Source organism: Podarcis erhardii (genome assembly GCF_964252035.2).
Source record: "Podarcis erhardii genome assembly, chromosome: 17".
Taxonomy (NCBI): Eukaryota; Metazoa; Chordata; class Lepidosauria; order Squamata; family Lacertidae; genus Podarcis; species Podarcis erhardii.
Genome location: NC_138515.1, coordinates 16691091 through 16706263, shown reverse-complemented (window position 1 = coordinate 16706263; position 15173 = coordinate 16691091). Strand labels below are relative to the sequence as shown.

Below are 15173 nucleotides of genomic sequence, written 5' to 3'. Positions count from 1 at the left end.
ATCATGATCTTCTATTTAGCACTATTTTCATTTGAATCACCATTTATTAAATGCTATTTATTAGAGCTTTGGCTTTATGGAGACAACAAACACCAGGGGGGAAAAAGAAAATCTCTCACTGAAGACTGTTGGAAGAACTTGAAAAGACTAAGCACTTCTTTATTATACTGAGGGTTATGTTCCAGGGATAGCGCCGAAAGCTAAAATTGCATGTAGTCAAAACACATTGGGTTCAATGGCAGGTGAAACTGCCAAAGTCTTTTCCCCTGGATGCCCACCCCCTTTTTATTTTTAATTGCCAAGCTGAATGCACACAAGTTAAATGTTCCTACGTTGTGGGCTTGTTATGTTCAAAAAGATGCTCAGCTTGTCTATTAATGCACAAATGGAAAGAGTGCGCTTAAAGACTACTGCTTTTCAGTGTCGTCAGTTTTTGTGCTTGTTCTCACTCCTCCTTCTGGTAATAGGGCAGACTCCTTGATTTTCAGTTTACTGGCATTTGTTTAAGTTTCCCCTGCCACCATTGTGAGGATGGAAAATCTGCCAAAATGTTTCATACCACAGGCTTATTGAGCCCTGCTGCAATAAGCAGAATGGGAGGGGAAGAAAAACCAAAGAAGCGATGATTTGCCTTGGCTCTGGAAACAGTCTTGTTACAGGGGAAAAGAACTGTTCAATCGTCAAGGAGAAAAGGAGGGGCATCTACGCTGGCAGCCATCCACACTGAACAGAACACTGCCGTGTTTCAAAATCCAGCAAATTCTTGTGCGATGGGGCAGTTTCTCTTTCTTGGCTGTAATTTTGTCTTGCTCATTTCAGAAGCCAAGCCTGCTTTACACTTCGAGAAGGAAGACATACTAAACAAAAAGAAAATGGCTTACATTTGAGAGGGAAACGGACAAGAGTGAAAAAGTCCTTCTGCGCACTTTCTTTGTATCCTTGTAGAGCAAGGCTGGCAATTTGAAAGCGCAACCCAGCAGACATTTTATTTGTGGTTAACTATGCTTGAAGCACAGAAAACAGACTTGAGACCGTCTAATACAACCACCCTTTATTTCTTACATCTTTGTATTTCCTCCTCATTTCATCATTTTTGAAAAAATAAAAATCTGAAATAAACTTTATTCTACACACAGATGTGCTCAAAATTAAACTGCCAAATCAAGGAACAGGTGGTAAGTACCATTAAACCTATCAAATAAAGATGACAACAAGTATTCTAAACAGAAGTCAGAAATAATAAAAATACTGAATCTAAGACAGTCAAGAGAATTATGAGTTTTTAATCCTCTGGCAGGAGATCCATATTTAGACCAATTCTCACTACAAGAAACTAATTAATTTGGCAGTTGCCATAGTTACTGTGAAAGAGCCTTCTCAAGGTCAGCAAGAAAACATCAGAGGCCAGAAGGTTGAAGATTTAAGGGCAGAAAGTTGAAATACAGGGAATGTAAGATCAGTCCCTCTTGAAAGAATATTTTTGTCAGCATTATGACAGATATGAAATTAATTTCAGTTATATTTGACTTTACAGTAAAAGGAAACACATTGTTAAGTAAAATAGACTATCTTCACACCAAAATTATGTAGGTGGGTGCTGGTATTTGGCAAAATATGATTGAATAATAGGAACAGTCTAACATTCTAGTTATTTTATCCCTATTGTTCCTGATTTTTTCCTTATTTACTAAATATTCATTATCACAGTTCTTTGATTTAACACAGAATTAACTAGAAATGGACCAAAAGCACTTAAGTGCTAATTCTAACTTCTGGGGGTACTCAAGCGTACGCAGTACTGGCACCTTTTCTTTCTAGAAAAAAAAGCAGTGGTTAAAAGTGAGACACTTACTGCAACAACTTCATGGTCAGTACAACACCTTTTTTTCTAGAAAAAAAGCACTTTTCAGAACTAAAGTGTATTCTGTTGAGTTCTCTGAAATTATTTGTTCATTGAGAGGCAGGTTACACAAAGTCCCAACTAACCCATTTTTATACACAGGGTAGAAGATGCAAGCAAGAAGATATACACCAAGCAACATTATTAAGTAAATCTGAAAAAATAAAATGCTGGGACTGGAATGGCACCTTCCAGTTCACTTTATTAGAAGTATGTTATTTTGAAATACAGTTATGCAAATATAACTGCAACCTGCAAATAAAATATTGTATTTAATCATAATAATTGCAAGTATGTGCAAATTTTAATTTTCAAAAGATCACTGCTGAAATATGGAAACATACAAATTTGCAGTATGTTTAAGATGAATCTCCATTATAAAGGTTCCTCGAAGACAAAATTAACCAATAAAATCTTACCCCAGCAAAATTTTGGCATAAACTTCTTTGTTAGTCCTTGAAATCTCTCTCAGAGAGGTTATTTCTGCATCAAACCAGAATCCCCTCTCTTCCGGACTCTCTACATTGTAGTTAACCATCACCAAATCACCCACACATAATTCATTCCACTTCAAAATAGTTCTTGCTCGTGGTCGTAGATTACGGACGGACATTTCTACGATGCCACTCTCTGGATACCTTAAAGAAATAAACAAACCAAAAATTAGGAGAGAAGCAGCCACATCACAGATTAAAGGAAATACACCAGCTACAGTTTAAGTTGGATCTAATTGTGCCATTTCATTTGCTGAAAGGTTTTGGACCCAGCAGATACCTCTGCCAATGGAAGAGGAGGAGATTCCCACTTCAAGCTTCTATGTCATCTTCAGTACTGTTCTGGAGGTACCCCCAACCCACCAGAGGAAATGGAGAGGTGGGTGCAGGCCTGGAATGGGTCCCAATTTGGCCTACCAGGCATTTACCCCAAACCATACCCATTCGCCCCATACCTAACACCTCAGGAGAGGTGTGGATGAAGACATGGCTGCTAATACACAATCAGAAGCCTTCAAGTGCATTCCCAGTTATGCACTGACAAGGCAAGAATGCTCTTGCCACCAATCAGCTGGGACTGGCTGCACTACCAAGGGGACTCCCCTTGGGAAATGCCTTGAGTTGCCTTGGGGAAATCCATGGCCAGCCAACCAACGCAGAAAGCAGAGCTTGAAGTAAGTGTTTATCAGCTGATAGGAACTCACTTCAAGCGCCCTAGAATTGGCTGTACTACTGAATTCCCCATGGGGAACTCTGAAGCCAGTCAATCCTCGAAGGGACTTGCCAAGAGTCCTGCTTAGTGCTTTGAAGCACTAACAATCAACTGATTGGTGGCACTTTGAAGCACTGTGCAGGGCTCTTTGGAAGCCCAGTACACCGACCATTTCAGGACTTCAAAGCACCCCAGTATCTGATGCCATCGTGATGCCCACTTGACAAATGTGGTGTGTGACAGTTATAGAAGATAAAGATCTGGCCCACCAAGCAGACTCAGTTCCACACCCCTAGTATAAAAGATGTGTCTCCAAAAAAACTATGTATCTATCACATTTCAAGTGGTTAAAGTAGAAGTTATTTAAAACATAAACTAGCCTCATTTCCTTAGACAGGAAGACAAGATCCAGCAATCGGAAGTGCAAAATTATATGGGGAGCACCAAGCTCTTATGACAATTTAAGAAACTGTAGCAGTAGTAATGTAAGACCAAAAGGCAGGATCAAACCTAAAAAATCACCTTCACCCACCAACCCAGCAGTGAGATTCAGCAAGGGCTTCTTGCAAAGCCTCAGTGCGGGGAGGGGAGACCTCACCCCTTACTCTCACTTGAGGGGAAGCCCTTGCAGAGCCTCACGACTCCTATCCTATTGCGGGGGTGGCAGTGCATTTTGCCTCAGGCGCCAAAACATCTAGGGCTGCCCCATGACACTGGCAATGAAGTTCACCATAAAAATCACAAACGTAAAATAGAAAGAAAAAAGAGTTCATTAGTTCTGCAAAGAAGAATTTCACTTTTTCCTGTTCTACTAGCATGGTGAAAGGTATGCAACACATCATTTACACAGTCATATCTTAAAAGTACAATAAGCCCACAACTTACATGCATTTAACTTATGCACATGGCCAAAAAATAATAAAATAATTAAAAGGGGGCATACATTTTGGGGGGGGGGAGACATGCAGTCCCGATTGCCATTGAACATAATGCGTTTCAACATGATTTTGGCTTTAGGCATGATACCAAGTATGTAACTCCCCATGTTGCAGGTTTACTATACAAATTATTATTTGTAAAGAATCCACAAAAATGCTTGTTTTAAAAACTCAAAGAAGTGCTGATCAGCATCTACAGCCACACAATAAATGAAACTAATTTACAAAGGGGGGAAATTGTGTAAACTTGGTTTGGCATATACCGCAAATCTCAGGGTGGGGTAGTGGGAGGATAGTACAAATGTAAACATTTTCAATAGTCTGAAGCCTTATTTGAAGTTAAAGAACAAGCAATATGTTTGTGTGCACCTTCCTAACCACTCCACCTCCACACACTTAGGTTAATGAATAATAGCTTGGGTTTTGGTAAACCATTATTTCTGCCATTATAGTCAATTCCACAAACTATGTTTGAACCATAGAATCATGGACTTGTATAGTTGGAAGGAACCCTGAGGATCATCGAGTCTAAACACCTGCAGTACAGGAATCATTTCTCCCTCCAAACCAGGACTGGAAAACAAACATAAAAACACAAGTCTGCAATCTTGTCTTGTAGGGCACACACAAACCATAGTTTTTGGTATGCCTGTAAGATACCCAAGCCAGGAATTTATTCATGAAGCCAAAAGTGCAAGGAAAAGGAGGCACACAAGCACAGGACTCATTTTCAATCCATGGTTTGAAGAATGAAAAATGGTACATTTTAACCAAGCCAGTAAGTTATGAAACTTCCAGGAATTGAGACTGCAGTAATTGGAGAGAATAGTATATTCATTGGAGTCTTCAGAATGAGAAATGAAGATTCAAAAATGGGAAAGCTGGAGTGATTGTACTAGAGAAGACATGGCTGGTGTGAGAGCTAGGGATTCATGAGGGTGTGTACTAGGGCACAAGTAGCTAGGTTATGTTGGCACTAGAGTTGATGAGTGTGGTATGAAGTTGGAAGGTTAATGGAAGTTGGGTGAAAGATGTGATGGCTGGTATATATGAGAACTGAAGTGATCTGAAGAGGAAAGGACCACCAGGGAGAGAGGCAAGAATAGGAACCAGTTATCAGGTCTGTGAAGTGCCACCACTACTGTTTTATGCCTGTTTTGTAGACATGATCCTCTTGCTTTACTTTAACAGAGGACATTTGACTATGAGAGTGAATCTAAGCTTTCTCACCATCAGAAAAACGAGAAAACGGCCTCGGCCCAGTATACCTGAAGGAGCATCTCCACCCCCATTGTTCTGCCCAAACGCTGAGGTCCAGCGCCGAGGGCCTTCTGGTGGTTCCTTCATTGCGAAAAGCAAAGCTACAGGGAACCAGGCAGAGGGCCTTCTCGGTAGTGGCACCCGCCTTGTGGAACGCCCTCCCATCAGATGTCAAAGCGATAAACAACTACCTGACATTCAGAAGACATCTTAAGGCAGCCCTGTTCAGGGAAGTTTTTAATGTGTGACATTTTAGTGTATTTTTGTTCTCTGTGGAAGCCACCCAGAGTGGCTAGGGAAACCCAGCCAGATGGGCGGGGTACAAATAAATTATTATTATTATTATTAAAATAAATTATGCAAAATGATGCATTTACCATTCAACTTAATTCAAGAACAAATACGGGTTTTTGTACAATTTGAAAATTTTAGTAAGGGGAAAGAGATACACAGAGATTTGCACAGCAAAAGATATAAGAGATCTAAGGAAACAGCGACTGTGGCCAGGAGCAAAAAAACATGGTCCCCCCCCCCCCGCAGATGTTGTTGGACTCCCAGCCCCACTCAGCTGCAATCAGAATGGCCAATGGTCAGGGACAACAGAAGCTGTGGTCCAGTAACATCTGTGACCCCTCCTATAGCTATGGGGAAGGACACGGAGTTGTGCAGATTACAGACCTCTAGACACCCTAGCTTCAGCCCTATTATCTCTGGTTTCTAAGAGGAATAATCTACTATATCACTCCTCTATTGTTCCAATTCTCTACAGCTCTGAAGATAGGAAATTCATTTCTTTGTCTGTTAGGAAGAGATTCAGAAAATAAAAAGCCACCTGCACACCTTCAATACAAACAGTTACACATTCAGTTCCAAATATTTCCAGAACATCTGCCTATAAACAATGGGTGATATCCAACTAAGTCACCCTCACAGTGGACCCACTGAAGTCAAATCCCTTTATTTCAATAGGTTTACTAATCCACCACTAAATGGAGCATTTTAACTATAGCAGAGCAGTGCAGCATTCACAGCTATATGATTTAAACTGTAGCAGTATAATACAGCATTGCAGTACATGAAATAGAGCAAAATCAGACAAAGAAACAAAAGGAGATTCTCATTTCATTTTCACCAAAGATGAAGCAATTTTGTTAAAAATAGAGTAAAAAATGAAGCAAGCTCATTATTTTCTAATCAGTATATTGCCCTTATATAGTTTAATCGTTACAATCTTAGCATAATCTTAAACTAACAATGCGCTTTTCAGTTACATATATATTGTAGACCTATACATATACAGTACTAGCTTTGCAATGTTAACTTAAGTAATAGCTGCAATTCACATTCTCTTGAAAATAATAGGGTCTTTCTCATTTATTTTGATAGACTGTGAGTGCACCTGATGCATTTGAAATAATAACTCGTGTCTATAATAACTTTAGTTTCTACAAGAATCAAGATTTTACTATATAAGTATCTCTAATAAAATATTAATATGGGGGGGGGATCCAACAAATGTAAGAGCAAGTCTTTAAAAAATAAAATGCTCAATAGATGATTGACTCTGTGAAAGCTTAACCCTACCAAACCTGCTTCTAATTTTAAATATTAATGCTAGCATAGCAGAACTCTCACGTGATCTTCCATCTCTATGGAAACCTTTCTTAGCAATTGGTTGCCCATGAAGAAAGACTCCCAGTTTTCCTTGACCACAGGCTGTATTTATACATTACTAGAATGTGGCTCAGATAAAAGTATTAACCCTATGTGAACATACAACAAATCTATCCTAAATTTAAGGTCTATTATAAAATCATTTCATCTTTTCCTGACCCCCTTCTAATTTACACCTAAAATAAGTACATTTAATTGATTCATGGAATCCACAACTGACTCATATTTGTTCACAGTTCACTTTATTTCCCTTTCCTCAAGCTAGACTGATCATTTTGGACCAAAATATTAAACAAGGACAGTCTTATCAAGCAAGCACAATCTGACAAGAGAAGTTTGTGCTTTGAAACAGGCTTGCATGTTCAAGCTTCCCATCTGGAAGTGCTCATACATAGGCAATAGTGTTATTCAAAGGGGGGGGGGAGAGAAATACCACCTCTAACACACAGGTTGTTGTAAGTCCCATTGAAAAGATGGTGGGTGTTGTCAGTTTTAACAATGAAGCTCATGTGTCAGAGAAGAGGAAGTCCTAATTCACAGCACACACAAATACGGTTGATTAGCAATGTCAAAGCTGAAAGTGCAAACCATTTGCCTTGTGCACCATTTCATTCAGGAAGCCCACTGCTGTGCATGAAGATCTTTCCCCAGATGGCAATGTCTCCAAATGCAAACTCTTACCAAAACACAGCCATTTAAAGATGAATAATATTTCTGCATATCTTAAAATTTGAATAACATCTAACAGATAATAAATCTTTATATCTATATTCACACACACACACACACACACACAATATAGGTTACTATCACAACCACTGCTTATTAAAAGCAAATAACTAGAAAAAAACCATTCCATGAAAGAAAATATGGCCTACCATATATATACTGCCTGAACCCACATTTACGCAAGATACCAGAAGAAGCTCCTTTGATTTATCTTACCACCTGACCTTCTAAGGGTGAGCTATATCTTTCAAGCAGGTATAGTGGCTGAAGGAGGTATGTGTTGTGTTGTGTTGTGAGCTATGTGCTATAAGAAAAGCAAAAGGACAGAGCTAGCAGAACATTACTGGCAGAGGAAGCCTTCCTCCTCCCCCCACCACAATGACAGACTCATTTCTGAGGGTGAGGGGCTATAGCTCCCTGTGGGATGACATTGCTTGCAGGAAGGCACAAGGGCACCTCCTTAACATCTGCTGAACAGGAGGCTGCTGGGTTTGCTTCATACGGGCTAGTGACTTAATGGGGATTGGCTGGGTTTCTGTTTTGTCTATGCCTATAAGAATGCTGTATCACATTCCTGGGAAGAGAAAGAGGTCATTAGGGAGAGTAGGGAGGACTCCAAGAATGCAGAATGTGACAGCTGGACTACTTACTAAGGACTTAATGGCCTAAATCAGGTACCCCCAACCTGCGGCCCTCCAGATGTTTTGGCCTACAACTCCCATGATTCCTAGCTAACAGGACCAGTGGTCAGGGATGATGGGAATCATAGTCCAAAACATCTGGAGGGCCAAAGGTTGGGGGTTCCTGGTCTAAACAGCAAACTTCAGCTCCAGCCCACTTGCATAGACTGCCAGTCCCACCCCCCAGCAGAATTCTAAGTGCTGGTTTTGATCCATAAACCACTGCATGGTTTAGGATTCTGAAACCTTATGGACTACCTTCCTTCATGTGAACCTACCCAGATGTTGAACAACATACAAGGCCCTTCTCTGTGTCCCCTCCAGATGTTGAAAGGGGAGAACCTGCCTTTACGGTGGTAGTCCTGACTGTGAAAAGCCTCACTGATACTCATCTTTCTAACATCAGGAAAATACAGTTTTATTCTCTTGGGCACTGAATGATCGGGCCTTTGGTGGCTGTAATGTTCATTGTGTGTTCAGATAGTGAGTGTTTTCTGTGGTTTCAGTGATTTCTTAATTTTTCTTTCAGATGAACACTTTTCACATTGTTTTATTAACTTTATTTTGTATATTATATTATCATTGTTTACAATTACATAAGTGATTTATTATATCTGCCTTACACCACTGAATCTGAAATTTCACTGTAGATTCTTTGAGTAATCACCACGTATATTTACACAAATGCCTCTAAGTAAAACGGCAGCCTTCATGAATGTAAAAAAAGTGATTTGATATGAATGATACCTTTCTCCCTATGTTAACAAAGTGACTATGGAATGTAGTTCCTCATTGTTGCAGTTTCCTACAAGAAGCCAGTTGCTTGCAGAAATCAAGACCATAATCCATCTACAATCACAGTAAGCTACAATGAGGGTGATAAATTAGGATATACCCTTGATTTGGTGGGAAAGCTGAAAGCTAAAACTCAGTATTGAAAAGGAACAGGTCGGTTTGCAAACTGGAAGTGTGTTGCTGTTCAACGGAAATACAGAAATTTAGATCTATACATGAAATCCAAACTATCTGTGAGACAGGGAAGAATATATGCAAAGATGGATCATCTGGAATTTCTTGGGACTTTCTTATAAAGAAATTGACACCACAAAATTCAAGGTTCTGTCAAAGTCTTCTGTACTTCTCTGGCATGTTGAAGTATAGAAAAGTAGAGCTTAGATGACTCTGAGATACTTGAACCTTAATTGCTCCACTTTCCTCTGTATCAACTTCTTCCTAAAGAGGGAGGATACAGGGAGAGTACAGACAATCTCTCTTGGGGGTTTACTGAAGGCTGAACAAGATGGTGAGGTGAAGAGAAACAGCAGCCAAAGGGTTCGTTTATATAGTCATCCAATTGTCCTTGTACTAGCTGAAAACTCTGGTTGATGGCACCAATAATTCTGATGCAGTGCATCAGTGTAGAATTTCCTGGATGCATATTCTCCAGTAGAAGATATAGAAGACGATAGTTTCCAGAGAGCAATGCCATGAATGGTATTAGATGAATAGGTAGACTGGGGTGAGATTTCAAGAAACCAAGCTGTAATTTTGGCCCCCTTGAGTCCTTCTAAGCTACCATCCTTCTAGATACTAAAACAAACTTCACTAAGGGACAGGTGCTCTGTGCTGGCCATACTCTATGGAAGCAGTGAAGTAGAGTAAGACTTGGCTTATTGGCAAACAGCAATAGTACTCACCACATCCTTTGAATCCCAATCATCATTGTAACATGTAGTGTTTGTTCCTTAGTAAAGTGAAGTGCATCAGCCTGAAACACATGAGCCAGATTTTTCTTGTCATCTGGAGTGTGATCAAGATAAAGTATTGGGTTGTCCCATTGAAAGCATTGGTACCTAGCCTTCACAAAGATAAGAAAATTGTAGACTATAATTTTCTATCCAGAAAACCTAGCTTCCCTCCATGTTGGTATGCCTCAGCAAGTGAGTTGATAGCCAAGTGGTTAAAACAAAAGAAGCTGCCCCTTCACTAAAACTGCTTTCCAAGTACTATGAAATGAACAAGAGCTTGTTTCAAGAATTTTTAGCTATTAAAAGTATAGCTAGTAACATTCACCTGAGGAAGTGCATATTTCATTCCCAGATATTGGGCCATTCTCTGCACTTATTTCATATGAAAGTGATCTTCATACAAAGAGGTAGGATTGGGATCCCCTACAACATGCTCCACTGAAGGCTCCAAGGTTCAGTCTGACAATGTTGACTATGAGCTATCAAGATGCTAGTATGACCAAGAGTTGTGGCTCATGAAAGTGAGCATGTCTGTGCCCAGAAAGATCATGGAAATATGGCCAGAAAGAGATCCTTCAACAGAGATAAGGATAGCTGTAACTATCAGCATTGCATCACAGGAACCAAAACAGCTTCTTAGTCCAGTCTCTCTATCATTCTTATGAGAAATATGGCTCTGCTTAGCAATTACAGTCGCTGCTGAAGAAATACAACCTGTGCCGTTAATGATGATTGTGCAACCCGTACAGCACATAGGCGACAATTATTCACACAATTAATATTCCTGTCCAAAAACAATTTTTCACCATTTATCGGATTTGTGAGAATAAGACAACTACTTACAAAGTGCCATGAAAACTTAGAAGCTATCTAAAATAAAGTGAACTTGCAATGTCAGATTTTACTAAGTTCTTACAACTTCTTGAATCAATTTTTGTTTTTCCTTGTTTTTTAGGTAAGTTCAAGAAGACGGTAGGTAAGCAATTACAGTTGAGCTGTGTTTATTCTGGCTTTTGACACTGCTAATGGAAAGCTGCATATTGTCCAACCCAATCCACCCTGTCTACTAGATTCTGCTAGTAACAGCACACATGCAATCACATACAAAACTTAAACCAACACTGAAGCCAGTTAAGAAGCACTTAGCACAGGAATGCTAGAAACCAAGGCTCGATCCCTAATTGTTAGGTGAAGACAATGAATCAGCATGGCGCTACTTCTTTTTCTTGGAGGCACGGGGGATCAGAGGCTGGGAAACCTAAGAGTGTTTTCAGTACCTGTTTCCGAACAACTTGGAAGCCACTTATGAGGAACACTTCAAAACTGAACCCTTCAAAACAGTGCAAAACACAGTGCAATGGAGGAGTCTGATCTGTGTCCACGGTTCCTAGCATGGAAATAGGGACCAATCTTGGTCCACAGATCCATAGGGTTATCAGCAAAAGTAGGTGCCAGCACTACCCCCCATACCCAAAGCCCTAATGAAGTACAAGCAAGACAAGCATCCCCTCAGTGCTCCTCAAAGAGGCAAATCAAGCAATATGCCAAACCAGTACAAGGACTTTCACTCTACAAGTGTGGCATTTTAAATAAGACATATGTTATGTTATGTTATGTTATGTTATGTTATGTTATGTTATGTTATGTTATGTTATGGGCTCAGTGAAAACTGAAGCAAAAGAACCCCAAGCAACAACAATAAGATACTCACCTACACTATGCTTGCATCTGCATATCAAGCCAAATCACAGTTTACAGCACTATACATGAGCAGGAATGAGCTGAAGTCTGAGATTGATTAGCTCCCCTCTTTCCACACAACCAAGATTTCACTTCCACTTTTGATTAGGAACAACTTACTACATCATCCAGATGCATAACCAAGATGAATCTTAACAATGATGGGTTAAAACAAGCCATCAGGGAGACAGGAACTTGTTCCTGCATGAGCAGATCTTACTAAACTAAGGTTTGACATTATGTGCAAAAGCAGCCCATTCAGTCTATGCAAAATGTATCATCTGAAGATGAACTTCACGGGCAAGACCTGAAAAAATAGTTTCTTAACCAGCTTAAGAAAGTGGCACCTGAATAGACCCTTTGTCCACACAAAGGGTTTATTCCGATGCTACTTCCTTAATCGATTAAGAAATATGAATTAGACTCAAGTTACACACATGCATCTTGGCCTACTCCCTTACAAAACTGAAAGTACTGTACTAAAGCCAATGTTCATTATCAAATGAAGAGCCCAGTATTTCATTTTCAATTATGAACGTACAAATAGCTGATATTGTTAGGTACCCTATAACATCTGTATTAGGTTAACTGCAGAAATATAACACTGGCCATATAAGATTAAAAACAACAGAATTGAGATCTCAACACAGGCAGGAGGTCCCCTACCAACTGCTAATACTAGAATACAGTGGTACCTCGGGTTAAGTACTTAATTCGTTCTGGAGGTCCGTACTTAACCTGAAACTGTTCTTAACCTGAAGCACCACTTTAGCTAATGGGGCCTCCCGCTGCCGCCGGAGCCCAATTTCTGTTCTTATCCTGAAGCAAAGTTCTTAACCTGAAGAACTATTTCTTGGTTAGTGGAGTGTGTAACCTGAAGCGTATGTAACCTGAAGCGTATATAACCCGAGGTACCACTGTGTTATTATATGCTTGTATTTTTACAATACTAGCAACCGTAACACATTGTAATTTTATGTTGTGAACCACCCTGAGATCTACGGATAAAGGGCAGTATACAAACTTTAATAATAACAACAACAATAATATATTAAATATTTCTTTCTCCCTCTTGACAACACAAAACATGCCTTCATGCAAAATATGTAAAAGAAACAAATTAATCATCTCACAACAATATCCTTTTATCTACAGGAGTCAGAACCTGCTCAGGCTGAAGATGTGCATTGGATTTTGACAGAAACATGACCAAGGCCACACAGTTACTGAGTCATTTTGAATCAGGATAACCAGGGATCAAGGAGTGGAAGCAAAATATGCCCACCCCTCTCTCCCTGTCATTTTCTCTCTCTCTCTCTCTCTCACACACACACACACACAAACACACACACACAGAGAGAGAGAGAGAGAGAGAGAGAGAGAGAGAGAGAGAGAGAGAACCCATTAAAACACATACTTCCAGTTGGCCAAAGGTTTCTGTGTGTATATTTAGTGACAGTTGTGGCTAAGGGATTTGGTGTTTGTCCTACTCTGGAAGATGGGTTGAGACCCATTACTATGCTCTTCACATCAATAAGCAGTTAACAGTGAGCTCATCTGTCTCTCCAAAATACTTCCTACAGGAAAAGCTAACAGGGTTTAAGTAAATAATGTACTGACAAAACTGTATTCCTATATATTTCTTCACTTATTAATAGTAAACCCATTCAGTTTTGTTTAGTAATTCCAGATAATTTTTTAAGAGTTATGCTCTGATTGTATATACAAAGTACTATAAAACACTGTTGCAAGGCTAATTTATGGATTCACATCCTGCAAAAGTCTGGGTTTCTCAAAGGAACTACAGCTAGTATTTCAGCCAAGCTCCCAAAATAAATCATGCTGCTCCCAGGAAATGCATTATATCAAACAGAAATGTTTTATGGTTTGTAAAATCCTGTTTCTTTTGAACTTGGAATGTGAACTTGTTTTCTTAAGTATTTCAATTTCTTGTGAAAATTATTAGCTTATACCAACCATATAAACGCACATGGTGTCCTCATAATAATATCAGCAGCACTTACTCATCATACTTGATATGATAAACAGTATCTTCATCAGTGTCCATATAATCTGAGTAAGATGTAGAAGGTGCATTGTCCAAATTATTTGCATTTTCTCTAGAGTGATCTTGGTTTAAGTTTCCATTAGTCCTTTTGTAATTACTGCCACTCTTTCCTTGTGCTTTTCCATTTTTATGTCCTTTTGTTGCTTGAGTTACGTTTTGTATATGAGCTTCAAACCAGGATCCAATAGTAACATCTCGGGCATCCACAAGTTCATTTATCTAAAAATAAATTTGACATTTAGTGAATGTTATGCCGAAAAAGTACAGAATTAATAATGCTGTGGATCCCCAACTACAATGCAACTGCATTAGTTAAATTCACTCTACCTTCACATTCTTAAAACTAAACAGAATATTCTACATTTTGTCAGAAAATCATTTCAACACAAATAAACTACAGATGTGAACAGAGCAGCTCTTGTTTTAAATTACTATTCTCTCCATCACATAACTATTCACAATAACTAAGGTTACAGAAGCTTTCTAACCTTTGGTTATTCCTGCTTTTTGCCTGATTTTCCTGTATTTTACTGCTTTCTTCATTTTCTTTAGACATTTCCTTCTCCACAATAATAATGAAATCCTTTAACTCTGAAAACTGTTCTTTGCTCATCTATTTACAAACCATCCTCCAATGAAATAATTCAGCTTTGCCAATGAAAAGGTGATTTTGTGCTTATTATTTTTGCATATACTCTCTCTAACAGTACACAACTTAACCTTTCCAAATTATCTCTTATGACACAATAAATGCAGTTACTCATTTGTTGTGCAGAATTCAAATGTATTGTTCCTAGGAAGCACTTCTGAGGAGGGAAAATCACATCACAGAACTCAATGTGTTGGCTCTTGGAAATGTGTTTTTTCTCCAAACCAGCAATTTTACTACAACACTTTGGGCATTGGGTTAGCAATGGTTGCAAGAAAAAGGCCACAGAAATTATCAACCAGTAACTCTGTGGTCACTGCTGATGCATAAAACAACTCCCTCCATGCCTATGCTATTTTGTGATTTATTTGTTTTTTAAATGCTTAATGTAATGCACCTACAATTCTTTAGGGCTGCGTTTCCCACTAACATGCTTTTTAAAGCTACCACCATCCCTCCTGCCCTTAACAACAAAACCCAGCACTTTATGGACTATTTCACTTATTCCTTTTTTCACTAAAAACAAAAGCCCAACATACTTTCCTTGATGGCCAAGAACTTCTCCTCTCTCCAATGAAAAA

General features: G+C 39.1%; 1 protein-coding gene across 1 annotated transcript in view; it reads right to left on the bottom strand.

Annotated features, from left to right (window-relative positions):
- The window catches only part of UHRF2 (ubiquitin like with PHD and ring finger domains 2), a 49145-nt gene that overhangs the window by 19089 nt on the left and 14883 nt on the right, over positions 1 to 15173 (bottom strand). The window contains exons 3-4 of the mRNA XM_081845006.1: positions 13900 to 14162; positions 2320 to 2538 (exon numbers count right to left, since the gene is read on the bottom strand). Coding sequence (XP_081701132.1) covers positions 2320 to 2538; positions 13900 to 14162 — 482 coding nt within the window. The remainder of the gene's footprint in view (positions 1 to 2319; positions 2539 to 13899; positions 14163 to 15173) is intronic.